At 40.7% G+C, this 13,913-nt stretch overlaps 1 protein-coding gene and 1 long non-coding RNA gene across 2 annotated transcripts; both read right to left on the bottom strand.

Moving 5' to 3' along the window:
* Positions 1 to 1,032: 1,032 nt before the first annotated feature.
* On the bottom strand, positions 1,033 to 11,290 carry LOC106593326 (NLR family CARD domain-containing protein 3-like; the record flags this gene model as incomplete). Its single annotated transcript, XM_045713992.1, has 7 exons — positions 1,033 to 1,308; positions 2,682 to 3,175; positions 3,595 to 3,649; positions 7,093 to 7,216; positions 8,461 to 8,634; positions 8,918 to 10,709; positions 11,071 to 11,290. Coding segments are annotated over 7 exons (2,916 nt in total), but the record flags the coding sequence as incomplete, so codon positions are not given.
* Positions 11,291 to 11,427: 137 nt separating this feature from the next.
* LOC123740221 (uncharacterized) lies at positions 11,428 to 13,541 on the bottom strand. The gene is made up of 3 exons (XR_006768212.1): positions 13,099 to 13,541; positions 11,787 to 11,903; positions 11,428 to 11,495 (listed from the first exon to the last, which is right to left on the bottom strand). It is a non-coding gene; the product is annotated as an uncharacterized lncRNA (long non-coding RNA).
* Positions 13,542 to 13,913: the final 372 nt, after the last annotated feature.

The following is a 13,913-nucleotide window of genomic DNA, read 5'->3' as shown; positions in this document are numbered from 1 at the left end:
GCACCCTCAAAACTTGACACATCTGTGGCATTGTGTTCTGTGACAAAACTGCATATTTTAGAGGGGCCTTTTATTGTCCACAGTACAAGGTGCACCTGTGTAAGGATCATGCTGTTTTATCGGCTTCTTGAAATGTCACACCTGTCAAGTGGATGGATTATCTTGGCAAAGGAGAAAGGCTCACTAACAGGGATGTAAAATATTTTGACAGAAATAAGCTTTTTGTGCATATGGAACATTTCAGCTCATGAAACATGGGACCAACACTTTACATGTTGCCTTTATATTTTAGTTCAGTGTATTTACAGGAATAAACTGGCCCAAACTGGTGTGTGTGTCCAGTGTGTGTTGGCCCAGACTGTGTATGTGTGTGTCCAGTGTGTGTGTCCAGTATGTGTCCAGTGTGTGTGTGTGTTTCCAGTATGTGTATACAGTGTGTTTGTGTGGTTTGTGTTGTCATGGATATATACAATTGAAGATCTGCTGGAGTCCAAGTCAAACCCAGATTGTTTATTTATGATCTCAGAGAGAATAACAGAGTTCCACAGTGTAGACAGTCTGAATTCAGAAGCATTGTGATCTCAGAGAGAATAACAGAGTTCAACAGTGTAGACAGTCTGAATTCAGAACCATTGTGATCTCAGAGAGAATAACAGAGTTCCACAGTGTAGACAGTCTGAATTCTGAAGCATTGGTTAATAAGCACATATCTTCATAGTTTCCTGTTCTTGGGCGGAACTCGCAGGAACAGCTGGTTTGCAACACAGGATTATACTCCTAAGAACAGGACATTATAACAGGACCGTTTCACAAGGTTAGTAACATACTCAGTTATGTGGACACAAACAATTAACATGTTCCATTACAGTGTGTGTGTGTGTCCAGTGTATGAGTGTCCAGTGTGTGTGTGTGTGTGTGTGTGTGTGTGTGTGTGTGTGTGTGTGTGTGTGTGTGTGTGTGTGTGTGTGTGTGTGTGTTTTCCAATTGTGTGTGTGTCTCTGTGTGTGTGTGTGTGTGTGTGTGTGTGTGTGTGTGTGTGTGTGTGTGTGTGTGTGTGTGTGTGTGTGTGTGTGTGTGTGTGTGTGTGTGTGTGTGCGTGCATGTGTGTGTGAGTGTGTGTCCAGAGGACCATGGAAAGAGACAGAAACAGAGGTCTATATTATTTACAGTAATAAACTGGCCTGAAACTGGTGTGTGTGTGTTACTCCATGTATTTAAATGTCATATTGTGATCAAACATAAAACACATGATTAGAGTGAAACATCATGTTGTGTTTGACACAGGGACACTGAGGAATCATCATTAACCTGTTAGGGCTAGGGGGCAGCATTTGCACGTCTGGATAAAAAAAATTTACCCGATTTAATCTGGTTACTAATCCTACCCAGTAACTAGAATATGCATATACTTATTATATATGGATAGAAAACACTCTAAAGTTTCTAAAACTGTTTGAATGGTGTCTGTGAGTATAACAGAACTCATTTGGCAGGCAAAACCCTGAGACATTTTCTGACAGGAAGTGGATACCTGATGTGTTGTATTGACTTTAAACCTATCCCATTGAAAAACACAGGGGCTGAGGAATATTTTGGCACTTCCTATTGCTTCCACTAGATGTCACCAGCCTTTACAAAGTGTTTTGAGTCTTCTGGAGGGAGATCTGACCGAACAAGAGCCATGGAACGATGATGTCCCATTAGACACCTGGCGCGCGAGTTCATGTTGGGTACCCTCGTTCCAATACGTTATAAAAGAGTATGCATTCGTCCACCTTGAATATTATTCATGTTCTGGTTAAAAAGGCCCTAATGATTTATGCTATACAACGTTTGACATGTTTGAACGAACGGAAATATATTTTTTCCCCTCGTTCATGACGAGAAGTCCGGCTGGCTTAGATCATGTGCTAACAAGACGGAGATTTTTGGACATAAATGATGAGCTTTTTTGAACAAAACTACATTCGTTATGGACCTGTGATACCTGGAAGTGACATCTGATGAAGAGAATCAAAGGTAATGGATTATTTACATAGTATTTTCGATTTTAGATCTCCCCAACATGACGTCTAGTCTGTATCGCAACGCGTATTTTTCTGGGCGCAGTGCTCAGATTATTGCAAAGTGTGATTTCCCAGTAAGGTTATTTTTAAATCTGGCAAGTTGATTGCGTTCAAGAGATGTAAATCTATAATTCTTTAAATGACAATATAATATTTTAGCAATGTTTTCTCATTTTAATTATTTAATTTGTGACGCTGACTTGACTGCCGGTTATTGGAGGGAAACGATTTCCTCAACATCAATGCCATAGTAAAACGCTGTTTTTGGATATAAATATGAACTTGATAGAACTAAAAATGCATGCATTGTCTAACATAATGTCCTAGGAGTGTCATCTGATGGAGATTGTAAAAGGTTAGTGCATCATTTTAGCTGGTTTTATGGTTTTGGTGACCCTGTCTTTGACTTGACAAAACATTACACACCTCTTGTAAATGTACTGTCCTAACATACTCTAAATTTATGCTTTCGCCGTAAAACCTTTTTGAAATCGTAAAAATTTGAATTTTGACATTTATTTGGATTCAAATTTGCCGCTCTTGAAATGCACCTGCTGTTGATGGAGTGCACCACGGGTGGCACGCTAGCGTCCCACCTAGCCCATAGAGGTTAACCCAAAACCCTGGATAGAGGGGCTCAGTGAATGTGGAGGAGAATGTGATCAGGTGGGTCAGTGTGTCAGAGGAGGCTCTATAGAAGGATAGAGTGCCGGCTGGCCAGTCCAGATACACTCCTACTCTGTGGGGTCTGCAGGGGCGGACGTTTATGGTAGTGAGATTATTATTGTGCCAGACAATGTAACAGTTGTCAGAGCAGAACAGACTCCAGGACTTGTCATTCCATCCAAGACAACAGTCCTTAACCCTTCCTCTCCTGTTGATTCCTTTATACGTCACTCCTATAGCAGCCTCTCTCCCACTCCACTCTACCTCCCAGTAACAGCACCCAGTCAGACCCTCTCTACACAGCACCTGTTGACAGTCCTCAAATCTCTCTGGGTGATCAGGATACGGCTGCTCCTCTCTCCTCCATGTCACCTTTCTGTTCTCCTCAGACAGAGAGAGGAGTCTGTTTACTGTGTTTAGGTCCAGTGTGAGATCACAGACATCTGATGGATGAAACCAGACACAATATTAGAAATCCTCATCATTCACATTAGAATGTTAACTCACTTTTCACTAATTATTTTAATGTAAATCTTTCTAGGTATCAAAAGGAGAAGTTAAGGTAACTTGAGACTTGTTGAATGATTATATGTTATACTGTATGGTAATATAAAACACACTTATTCCCATTAATTACACACACACACACACACACACACACACACACACACACACACACACACACACACACACATTGTCAAAGCAACTCTTTCTAAACTTTGGTGTCCCTGATTTCTGCTTCTGTAGAACGACAGCTGATATTTGATATTACCAAGTCAGTAATGATGGTGGTCTTTGACTTTGACTTAACTTGAATTAAGACTTATTCTTAGTCATATTCTTCACAGCAGTCAACACTCACATTTTCTAAGCCCAGGTTTCATTGTGTACTCTCCACCATGTTCCACACTGTAGCGGTAAGCAGAAGAACAGACAGTCATTGAGGGATACACCTGAACTCACACACACACACACACACACACAATCAGCATAAAACTTTGTCCAAGTTGTGGTCAGAATGTTTGTCTTAACTAGCCTGATAAGTCAAACATGTCTGATATGAACATTGACATAAACCCTCTACATACTTGAGTTTCTCCAGTCTGCAGTGTGGATCCTCCAGTCCAGCAGAGAGCAGTCTGACTCCTGAGTCTCCTGGGTGATTGTAGCTCAGGTCCAGCTCTCTCAGGTGTGAGGGGTTTGACCTCAGAGTTGAGGCCAGAGAAGCACAGCCTTCCTCTGTCACTTGACAGCGTGACAGCCTGCAAAGAGTAAAATCATATTAAAATCACACTGCTATTCCTTGGTGGTGGCAGTATATTTTTTATATATTTTTAGATATATCAGTGTCCTGAAACCTGCCATACCTATTCATAAATTAATGTATCATTATTATAAATGACAAATTATCAAAGTTGTAGAGAGAAAAATGTATAGTACAAATATTTGAGTAGACTGACCAGACTAGTTTAAAAATCAGTATCAGTCAAAAGACAGACAGTGAGGTATCAGATTTAGATTGTATTGAGTATACAGTCCACACCATATCTATTTGACAGTGAAGCTAACATTTTTAATGTGTCTCTATATTCCAGCATTTTGGATTTGAGATCAAATGTGGATTTAAACCAGGGACGCACTGCCTAGACCGTTGCACCACTCGGGAGCCCAAGTGTGTGTGTGCCCAGTGTATGTGTCCAGCGTGTGTGTCCAGTGTTTATGTGTGTGTGTGTCCAATGTGTGTGTGTGTCCATTGTGTGCCAGTGTGTGTGTCCAGTGTGTGTGACCAATGTGTGTGTCCAGTGTGTCCAGCGTGTGTGTCCAGTGTTTGTGTGTGTCCGTTGTTTGTATACCGGTATTTTAATGTTTGGTTTGTTAAATGTGACACGCCATGTGTAATGTCAATTTTTATAGTTTACTTCGATACTTGAGTCTGCTCTTTCTCTCCGTGACACTTTCCACAGTGACCTAGCCACTTCCCCTGTCACTCAAGGAGCGCATTTGATGTTCCTCAACCGCAAGACACTTGCGTTCTGTCTGCATGGTCAATGCAGCACATGGAACAATGTTGATGACAACAATGCTGTTTTCACTCTGCCTGGTCAATGCAGCTCATGGAACAATGTTGATGACAACAATGCTGTTTTCACTCTGCCTGGTCAATGCAGCACATGGAACAATGTTGATGACAACAATGCTGTTTTCACTCTGCCTGGTCAATGCAGCACATGGAACAATGTTGATGACAACAATGCTGTTTTCACTTTGCTTCTTTATATAAATCCACTAGTGTTCTATAATGACACTATTAGTCTGTGTTTCTTACATCAGCAAAACAGCAAGTTTGTCTTTTCTTTGCAAGTTGCCCTAGAATCTTGTTAGACGCTAATTGTTAGCCGCTAATGCTAATAGCTAGCTAGCTAATAAATGTACTGAGTAAGATCAAACGTAGCTAGCTAATACAGCCTGGTAATACCAGTGATGGTGTAGACCTAAATCAGCATGTTGTTTGTGCAACAGTATCGTCTAAATCAAAGAGGAATATGCAAAGCAAGACTTGTTAGCTACATGAAGTAGCTAAGAGAAAACATGCAATGTAGCCAAAGCTTATAGGGTCCCCTAGGAAACACCTATCAACACTTTAGTTCCTACGCTGTCACAATAACTCCTCCCTGGCATTTTAATTCGTTGTCATCTCAAACACTGTATTCAAAGTACCCACTATTATACTCTAACTATAGAATTAGAATAGTCATTCTATTTCCATGATTCTAACAGTTTTGCTCTAATTCGTAAGTCAAATCACAATTGCAACATTTGGTTAAAAATAAGTCCTAGATTATTTGCCCATATCGTACAGCCCTACGTGGCAGTGTGGAAATTATCTCAATTGAGCAGTGGTGTAAAGGACTTAGGTAAAAATACTTTCAAGTACTACTTACTTTACTGTTTTATTTTTGACAACTTTAACTTTTACTTCACTACATTCCTAAAGAAAATACTGTACTTTTTACTCAATACATTTTCCCTAACACCTAAAAGTACTCATTTTGAATGCTTAGCAGGACAGAAGAATGGTCCAATTCACACTCTTATCAAGAGAACATCCTGGTCATCCCTACTGCCTCTGATCTGAAGGACTCACTAAACACAAATGCTTTGTTTAAAAATGATGTCTGAGTGTTGGAGTGTGACCCTGTCTATCTGTAAATAAAAAATTCAAAAAGAAAGTGGTGCCATCTGGTTTGCATAATATAAGGATTTTGAAATTATTTATACTTTTATTTTTGATACCTAAGTACATTTTATCAATGACTTAAAAAAAATGTAACCTTTATTTAACTTAGCAAGTCAGTTAAGAAAAGTTCTTACTTACAATGACGGCCTACCAGGAACAGTGGATTAATTGAAATCACGTTTGTGTTGCCACCCTTGGATCCCTCACTACTCATAAAGCACCCTGGGATCACTCACTACTCATAAAGCACCCTGGGATCACTCACTACTCATCAAGCACCCTGGGATCACTCACTACTCATAAAGCACCCTGGGATCACTCACTACTCATCAAGCACCCTGGGATCACTCACTACTCATAAAGCACCCTGGGATCACTCACTACTCATAAAGCACCCTGGGATCACTCACTACTCATCATAAAGCACCCTGGGATCACTCACTACTCATCAAGCACCCTGGGATCACTCACTACTCATAAAGCACCCTGGGATCACTCACTACTCATAAGCACCCTGGGATCACTCACTAGCACCCTGGATCACTCACTACTCATCAAGCACCCTGGGATCACTCACTACTCATAAAGCACCCTGGGATCACTCACTACTCATAAAGCACCCTGGGATCACTCACTACTCATAAAGCACCCTGGGATCACTCACTACTCATGAAGCAAGTGTACAACTTTTACTATTCAGAAACAAGAAATACCATCAAAGTTTTTTTTTTGTGGTATAATATTTTGGCCATATAGCCCAGCCCTAGTGTGTGTGTGTTCATTGAGTGACACAAACACTGGACAAACTGGACACACACACGCACACGCACTGGATGAACTGAACACACACACATGACACACATACACACACAGGACATACACACACACAGGACTTACATACAAACACGCTCTGGACACACACACACAGTTCAAAATGCTGGAGCATAGCATCAAATTTAAAACTCTAAGCTTCACTGTCCAAACACATATGGTGTGGACTATGTGTGCCTGGTAAACACATGTGGATCTGGTGAACAGTTATCACTTGTTGACCAACTACAGGAATACTGACCTCAGAGTCTCCAGTTTACAGTGGGGATTCCCCAGTCCAGCAGAGAGCAGCTTCACTCCTGAATCCTTCAGGTCATTGTTACTCAGATCCAGCTCTCTCAGGTGTGAGGGGTTTGACCTCAGAGCTGAGACCAGAGAAGCACAGCCTTCCTCTGTGACTCCACAGCCTGACAGCCTGACAAAGAGATCATCATCATTTCACAAACACACTGTTAATTAATTGATGTAGAAGGACAATGGCAGATGCATTTGGTTAATTCTCTCAAACAACATATAGATTCATCTTCCATCTCCTTGAATTGTATGGTCATATTGTTATACTAATGTGAACACCAATGCACTGCTTTCAGTTACTGGCCCAACGCTCTAACCACTAGACTATCTGCCGCCGCACTTTTGATACTTAAGTATATTTAAAACCAAATACTTTTAGACTTTTACTCAAGTAGTATTTTACTGGGTGACTTTCACTTTTACTTGAGTAATTTTCTATTAAGGTATCTTTACTTTTACTCAAGAATGACAACTGGGTACTTTTTCCATCACTGCAATTGAGTGGAAATGCAGAAATGATAAAAGTGCTGACATTTGTTTTGGTTGAAGTTGAATTGAACAGTATAAACCAATCAGAATGGAGAAAGACTCATTGAAATCACTTAGAATGTATGTGTTGCCACCCTGGGATCACTCACTACTCATAAAGCACCCTGGGATAACTAACTACTCATAAAGCACCCTGGGATCACTACCTACTCATAAAGCACCCTGGGATCACTCACTACTCCTAAAGCACCCTGGGATCACTCACTACTCATAAACCACCCTGGGATCACTCACTACTCATCAAGCACCCTGGGATCACTCACTACTCATAAACCACCCTGGGATCACTCACTACTCATAGAGCACCCTGGGATCACTCACTACTCATAGAGCACCCTGGGATCACTCACTACTCATAAAGCACCCTGGGATCACTCACTACTCATAAATCAAATGTACAACTTTTACTATTCAAAAGCTAAAAATACAGTCTCTCCGTCCAAATCTTTTTAAACACCAATATAATATTTGGGCCATATCTTCCAGCCCTAGTGTGTGTGTGTGTGTGTGTGTGTGTGTGTGTGTGTGTGTGTGTGTGTGTGTGTGTGTGTGTGTGTGTGTGTGTGTGTGTGTGTGTGTGTGTGTGTTTAATTGAGTGATACATGTGCACACACACACACACACACACACAAAGGACACACACACACAGGACACACACACACTTGACACGCACACACACACGGTTCAAAATGCGTCAAATGTAAAACTGTATGTTTCACTGTCCAAACACATATGGTGTGGACTATGTGTGTCTGGTAAACACATGTGGATCTGGTGAACAGTTATCACTTGTTGACCAACTACAGGAATACTGACCTCAGAGTCTCCAGTTTACAGTGGGGATTCCCCAGTCCAGCAGAGAGCAGCTTCACTCCTGAATCCTTCAGGTCATTGTTACTCAGATCCAGCTCTCTCAGGTGTGAGGGGTTTGACCTCAGAGCTGAGACCAGAGAAGCACAGCCTTCCTCTGTGACTCCACAGCCTGACAGCCTGCAAAGAGATCATCATGACTTCACAAACACACTGTTCATTTAACGAGTAAATTAGAAGGACAATGGCAGAAGCATTTGGTTTATTCTCTCAAACAACATATAGATTCATCTTCCGTCTCCAAGAATTGTATGGTCATATTGTTATACTAATGTGAACACCAATGCACTGATTCAATATGTTATTCAATAAAATATGATATACATATTATAATACATATGTGTCTCTAAACTGAATATTTCTTCCTGATGATTAGTTCTTATATGTCATTTTATTTACTCACAGAGCAGCTCTGGAGGCATTGACCACTGGCAGCAGCATCAGAAGACCTTCCTCTGATCTGGAGTATTTCTTCAGGTCAAACACATCCAGCTCCTTTTCTGAAGTCAGCAACACAAAGACCAGAGCTGACCACTGTGCAGGTGACAGTTTGGCTCTAGAAAGACTTCCTGTTCTCAGGTAGCTTTGGATCTCCTCCACTAGAGAATGGTCATTCAGTTCATTCAGACAGTGGAACAGATTGATGCTCCTCTCTGGAGAGAGATTCTCCCTGATCTTCTCCTTGATGTACTTGACTGTTTCTTCATGGGTCTGTGAGCTGCTTCTTGTCTTTGTCAGTAGACCTCGTAAGTGCTTCTGATTGGACTCCAGTGAGAGGCCCAGAAGGAAGCGAAGAAAAATGTTCAAGTTTCCCGTCTCACTTTGTAAGGCGTTATCCACAGCACTCTTGTAGAAAGTAACTTCAGGCTCGTCTCTGAACAGCGAAGAAAACTTACTGGATTTTGTTTGCAGTTTGTCCATGAGATTCTCATTGTTGTTGATGAATGAGAGGAACACATATACAGCAGCCAGAAACTCCTGAATGCTCAGATGAACAAAGCAGTACACCTTCTCCTGGTACAGCCCACATTCCTCTTTAAAGAGCTGTGTGCACAATCCTGAGTACACTGAGGCTTCATTGATATCAATGCCAGCCTCTTTCAGGTCTTCTTCATAGAAAATCAGATTGCCATTCACAAGCTGTTGAAAAGCCAGTTTTCCCAGTGACAGAATGCTCTCTTTATTCCAGTGTGGACCTGTCTCTTCTTTCCCAAGATACTTTTCATTCTTCTGTTTGGTATGAAACTCCACAAGGTGTGTGTACATCTCAGTCAGAGTCTTGGGCATCTCTTCTCTCTTATGTTTCAGCATGTGTTCAAGGACTGTTGCAGAAATCCAACAGAAGACTGGAATGTGGCACATGATGTGGAGGCTCCTTGATGTCTTTATGTGTGAGATGATTCTACTGGCCATGTCTTCATCACTAAATCTCTTTCTGAAGTACTCCTCCTTCTGTGGGTCATTGAAACCTTGTACCTCTGTCACCTGGTCAACACACCCTGAAGGGATCTTATTGGCTGCTGCAGGTCGGGTAGTTATCCAGAGGAGAGCAGAGGGAAGCAGATTTCCCTTGATGAGATTTGTCAGCAGAACATCCACTGAGGTTGACTCTGTGACGTCCCAACAGATCTTGTTCTTCTGGAAGTCTAGGGGCAGTCGGCACTCATCCAGACCATCAAAGATGAACAGAACTTTGTACTTGTCGTAGTTTGAGATTCTTGATTGTTTGGTTTCCATTGAGAAGTGATTGAGAAGTTCAATGAAAGTGTGTTTGTCCTCTTTCATCAAATTCAGCTCCCGAAAAGGGACTGAAAATACAAATTGGACATCCTGATTTGCTTTTGCTTCAGCCCAGTCCAGAATGAACTTCTGCACAGAGACTGTTTTTCCAATGCCAGCAACTCCCTTTGTCAGCACAGTTCTGATACGTTTGTCTTGTCCAGTTAAGGGTTTGAAGATGTCGTTACATTTGATTGCAGTCTCTGGTCTTGCTTGTTTCCTGGTTGTTGTCTCAATCTGTCTCAGCTCATGTTCATTATTGACCTCTCCTGTTCCACCCTCTGTGATGTAGAGCTCTGTGTAGATCTTATTGAGAAGTGTTGGGTTTCCTTGTTTAGCCATCCCCTCAAATACACATTGAAACTTCTTCTTTAGATTAGATTTGAGTTCACGTTGGCAAATCACAGCAAGCTCATCTGAATCTAGGAATAACACAGAGGATATTAATATCACGTTTATTTTAATGCCTACAGTATTGTAGGACTGTTATTTAGTTTTAAATTATTATCATTTCTTCTCTTAACTGACTGTATAAATGTGTAAAGACTGGTGTGAATGATTATATTATTATTGGTATTATTGATGGTATTATTGTTGTCTCTCTGTCTCTCTAAATTAATCAACACAACACATCCCTGCTGCTACTTGATGAGGTCTCTAGGTGTTGTGTTAAGGCTGCTACAATATCATTGAGTTACACAGCTATTTTAGCTGTACTTTAGCTACAGCTTTTAAATGTTATAAAACATCATTCAACATGAGGCAGACAGATCTTACAGTTCTCTAGTGTGTCAGCAAGCTCCTTCTGGTTCATTTTCCTCAGGACGTGCAGTGTGATCTTCAGAGCTCCCTCTCTGGCACTGCTCTCCTGCTTCTCATCTTCAGGGTCCACCACTTCCTTATCCTGCTTCTGACTCTCAAAGCCTTCTGGGAGTTCTGGACTAAGAATCCTCTTGAACATCTTCAGCTCGTTCTTCACAAATGTCATAATATTCTCTTCAAGCAACTAAGTTAAGCAAGAGAATAAATGCTTTCTCATCAACACGTTAATGAATGATTGACAGATCAACTTTACTTGAGGTAAACAAAAACAAATGTACATAACAGGACCACATACATTGAATATGGAGTCCAGGTCTGTTTGATGACTTTGGGAAGACTGACCACTGAGTATCTCTGACTCTGATCTCTCCTGTTGGTTTCTGTGGACAAAACATGAGATTACATCTCCTCATCCAGGGAGTTCACACACACATACACACACACACACACACACACACACACACACACACACACACACACACACACACACACACACACACACACACAGGAGGGAATGTTGTGTTTAATATTGTTTTAGGACTATGAAAATGGACAAAAGGATTAGCCTATGGATTATGAAAACAACAAAAATAAATGGAAAATGGGAGAGGAGAAATGACTAGAGACAGTGTTGTTTAACTCACTGACCATGACCCATGAGTTCTTCTTACCTTTGTTCAGTAGAAAAGTCTCCCTCTCTAAACTGTATAGGTTGATCTATAGACCGCTTACGCTTCCTGGACACACAGCTGGGTACAGGGGAGGCTGGTCTCTCCTGCTTGATTGGGCTTCAACACAACAGAGACAAACATTACATCTCTCATCTACTCTGAGCTCAGATGGGGAAACAAGAGTTTAATTCCAAAAAGCTATATGTCCTTTTTAAGAAATGTTGGTGAATTAGCTTTTATTGTTTAAAGAAATGATGAAAGAGATTGTTGTGTTTATTCACTATCTAGTCATGACATGGGGTTGTTCAATAACAGACATGTATTTGCTTAAAATCTATCACTTGATGGTTTCATTTCAGAGACAAATATTCATGTTGTTTTGCAAAAAGCTATATATCTGCCTCACTCTCAGAGAAATCAGTAGTACTGCTAGGTTTTACACAGTAATAATATATATCTGTCTCACTCTCAGAGACATCAGTAGTACTGCTAGGTTTTATACAGTAATAATATATATCTGCTTCACTCTCAGAGAAATCAGTAGTACTGCTTGGTTTTACACAGTAATAATATATATCTGTCTCACTCCCAGAGACATCAGTAGTACTGCTAGGTTTTATACAGTAATAATATATATCTGCCTCACTCTCAGCGAAATCAGTAGTACTGCTAGGTTTTACACAGTAATAATATATATCTGCCTCACTCTCAGAGAAATCAGTAGTACTGCTAGGTTTTACACAGTAATAATATATATCTGCCTCACTCTCAGAGAAATCAGTAGTACTGCTAGGTTTTACACGGTAATAATATATATATATCTGTCTCACTCTCAGAGATGAGGCTATAAGGAGTACCAGTACTGAGTCAATGTGCAGGGGTACCAGGTAGTTGAGGTAATAATGAGACTATAAGGAGTACCAGTACTGAGTCAATGTGCAGGGGTACCAGGTAGTTGAGGTAATAATGAGGCTATAAGGAGTACCATTACTGAGTCAATGTGCAGGGGTACCAGGTAGTTGAGGTAATAATGAGGCTATAATTGAGGTAATATGTACATGTAGGTAGGGGTAAAAGTGACCAGGATAGAGATTACATCTCCTCATCCAGGGAGTGCACACACACACACACAAAGACGCACACAAAGATTCATACACACACACACACACACACACACACACACACACACACACACACACACACACACACACACACACACACACACACACACACACACACAAAATGGGAGAGGAGAAATGACTAGAGACAGTGTTGTTTTACTCACTGACCATGACCCATGAGTTCTTCTTACCTTTGTTCAGTAGAAAAGTCTCCCTCTCTAAACAGTATAGGATGATCCATAGACCGGTCACTCTTCATGGACACACAGCTGGGTACAGGGGAGGCTGGTCTCTCCTGCTTGATTGGTCTTCAACACAACAGAGACAAACATTATATCTCTCATCTACTCTGAGCTCAGATGGGGAAACATAAGAAGAGTTTAATTCTAAAATGCTATATTTCACTTTTCAGAAATGTTGGTAAATTAGCTTTTATTGTTTAAAGAAATTATGAAAGAGATTGTTGTGTTTCTTCACTATCTAATCATGGCATGGGGCTGTTCAATAACAGACATGTATTTGTTTAAAGTCTATCACTTGATGGTTTCATTTCAGAGGGACAAATAATCATCTTTTTTTTGCTAAATGCTATACATCTGCCTCACTCTCAAATGTGACCGAACGCAAAAAAAGTAAATAAAAACAATATGGGGATGAGGTAGGTTGATTGGAAGGGCTATTTACAGATGGGCTGTGTACAGCTGCAGCGATCGGTAAGCTGCTCAGATAAATTATGCTTAAAGTTAGTGAGGGAGATATAAAGTGGGTGATGTGCCACGCTCTATCATTGGATATTGGCGAGGCGCCTCACCAATATCCAATGGTATAGAGTGGTGCGAATTACAAATACCTAAAAAATGCAAAAACTTCAATTTTTCAAACATATGACTATTTTACACCATTTTAAAGACAAGACTCTCCTTTATCTAACAACATTGTCCAATTTCAAAAAGGCTTTACAACGAAAGCAAAACATTAGATTATGTCAGGAGAGTACCCAGCCAGA

This window comes from Salmo salar, unplaced genomic scaffold (assembly GCF_905237065.1).
Source record: "Salmo salar unplaced genomic scaffold, Ssal_v3.1, whole genome shotgun sequence".
NCBI lineage: Eukaryota > Metazoa > Chordata > Actinopteri > Salmoniformes > Salmonidae > Salmo > Salmo salar.
The sequence above is the reverse complement of the archived record's forward strand: the minus strand, read 5'-3'. Positions and strand labels throughout refer to the sequence as shown.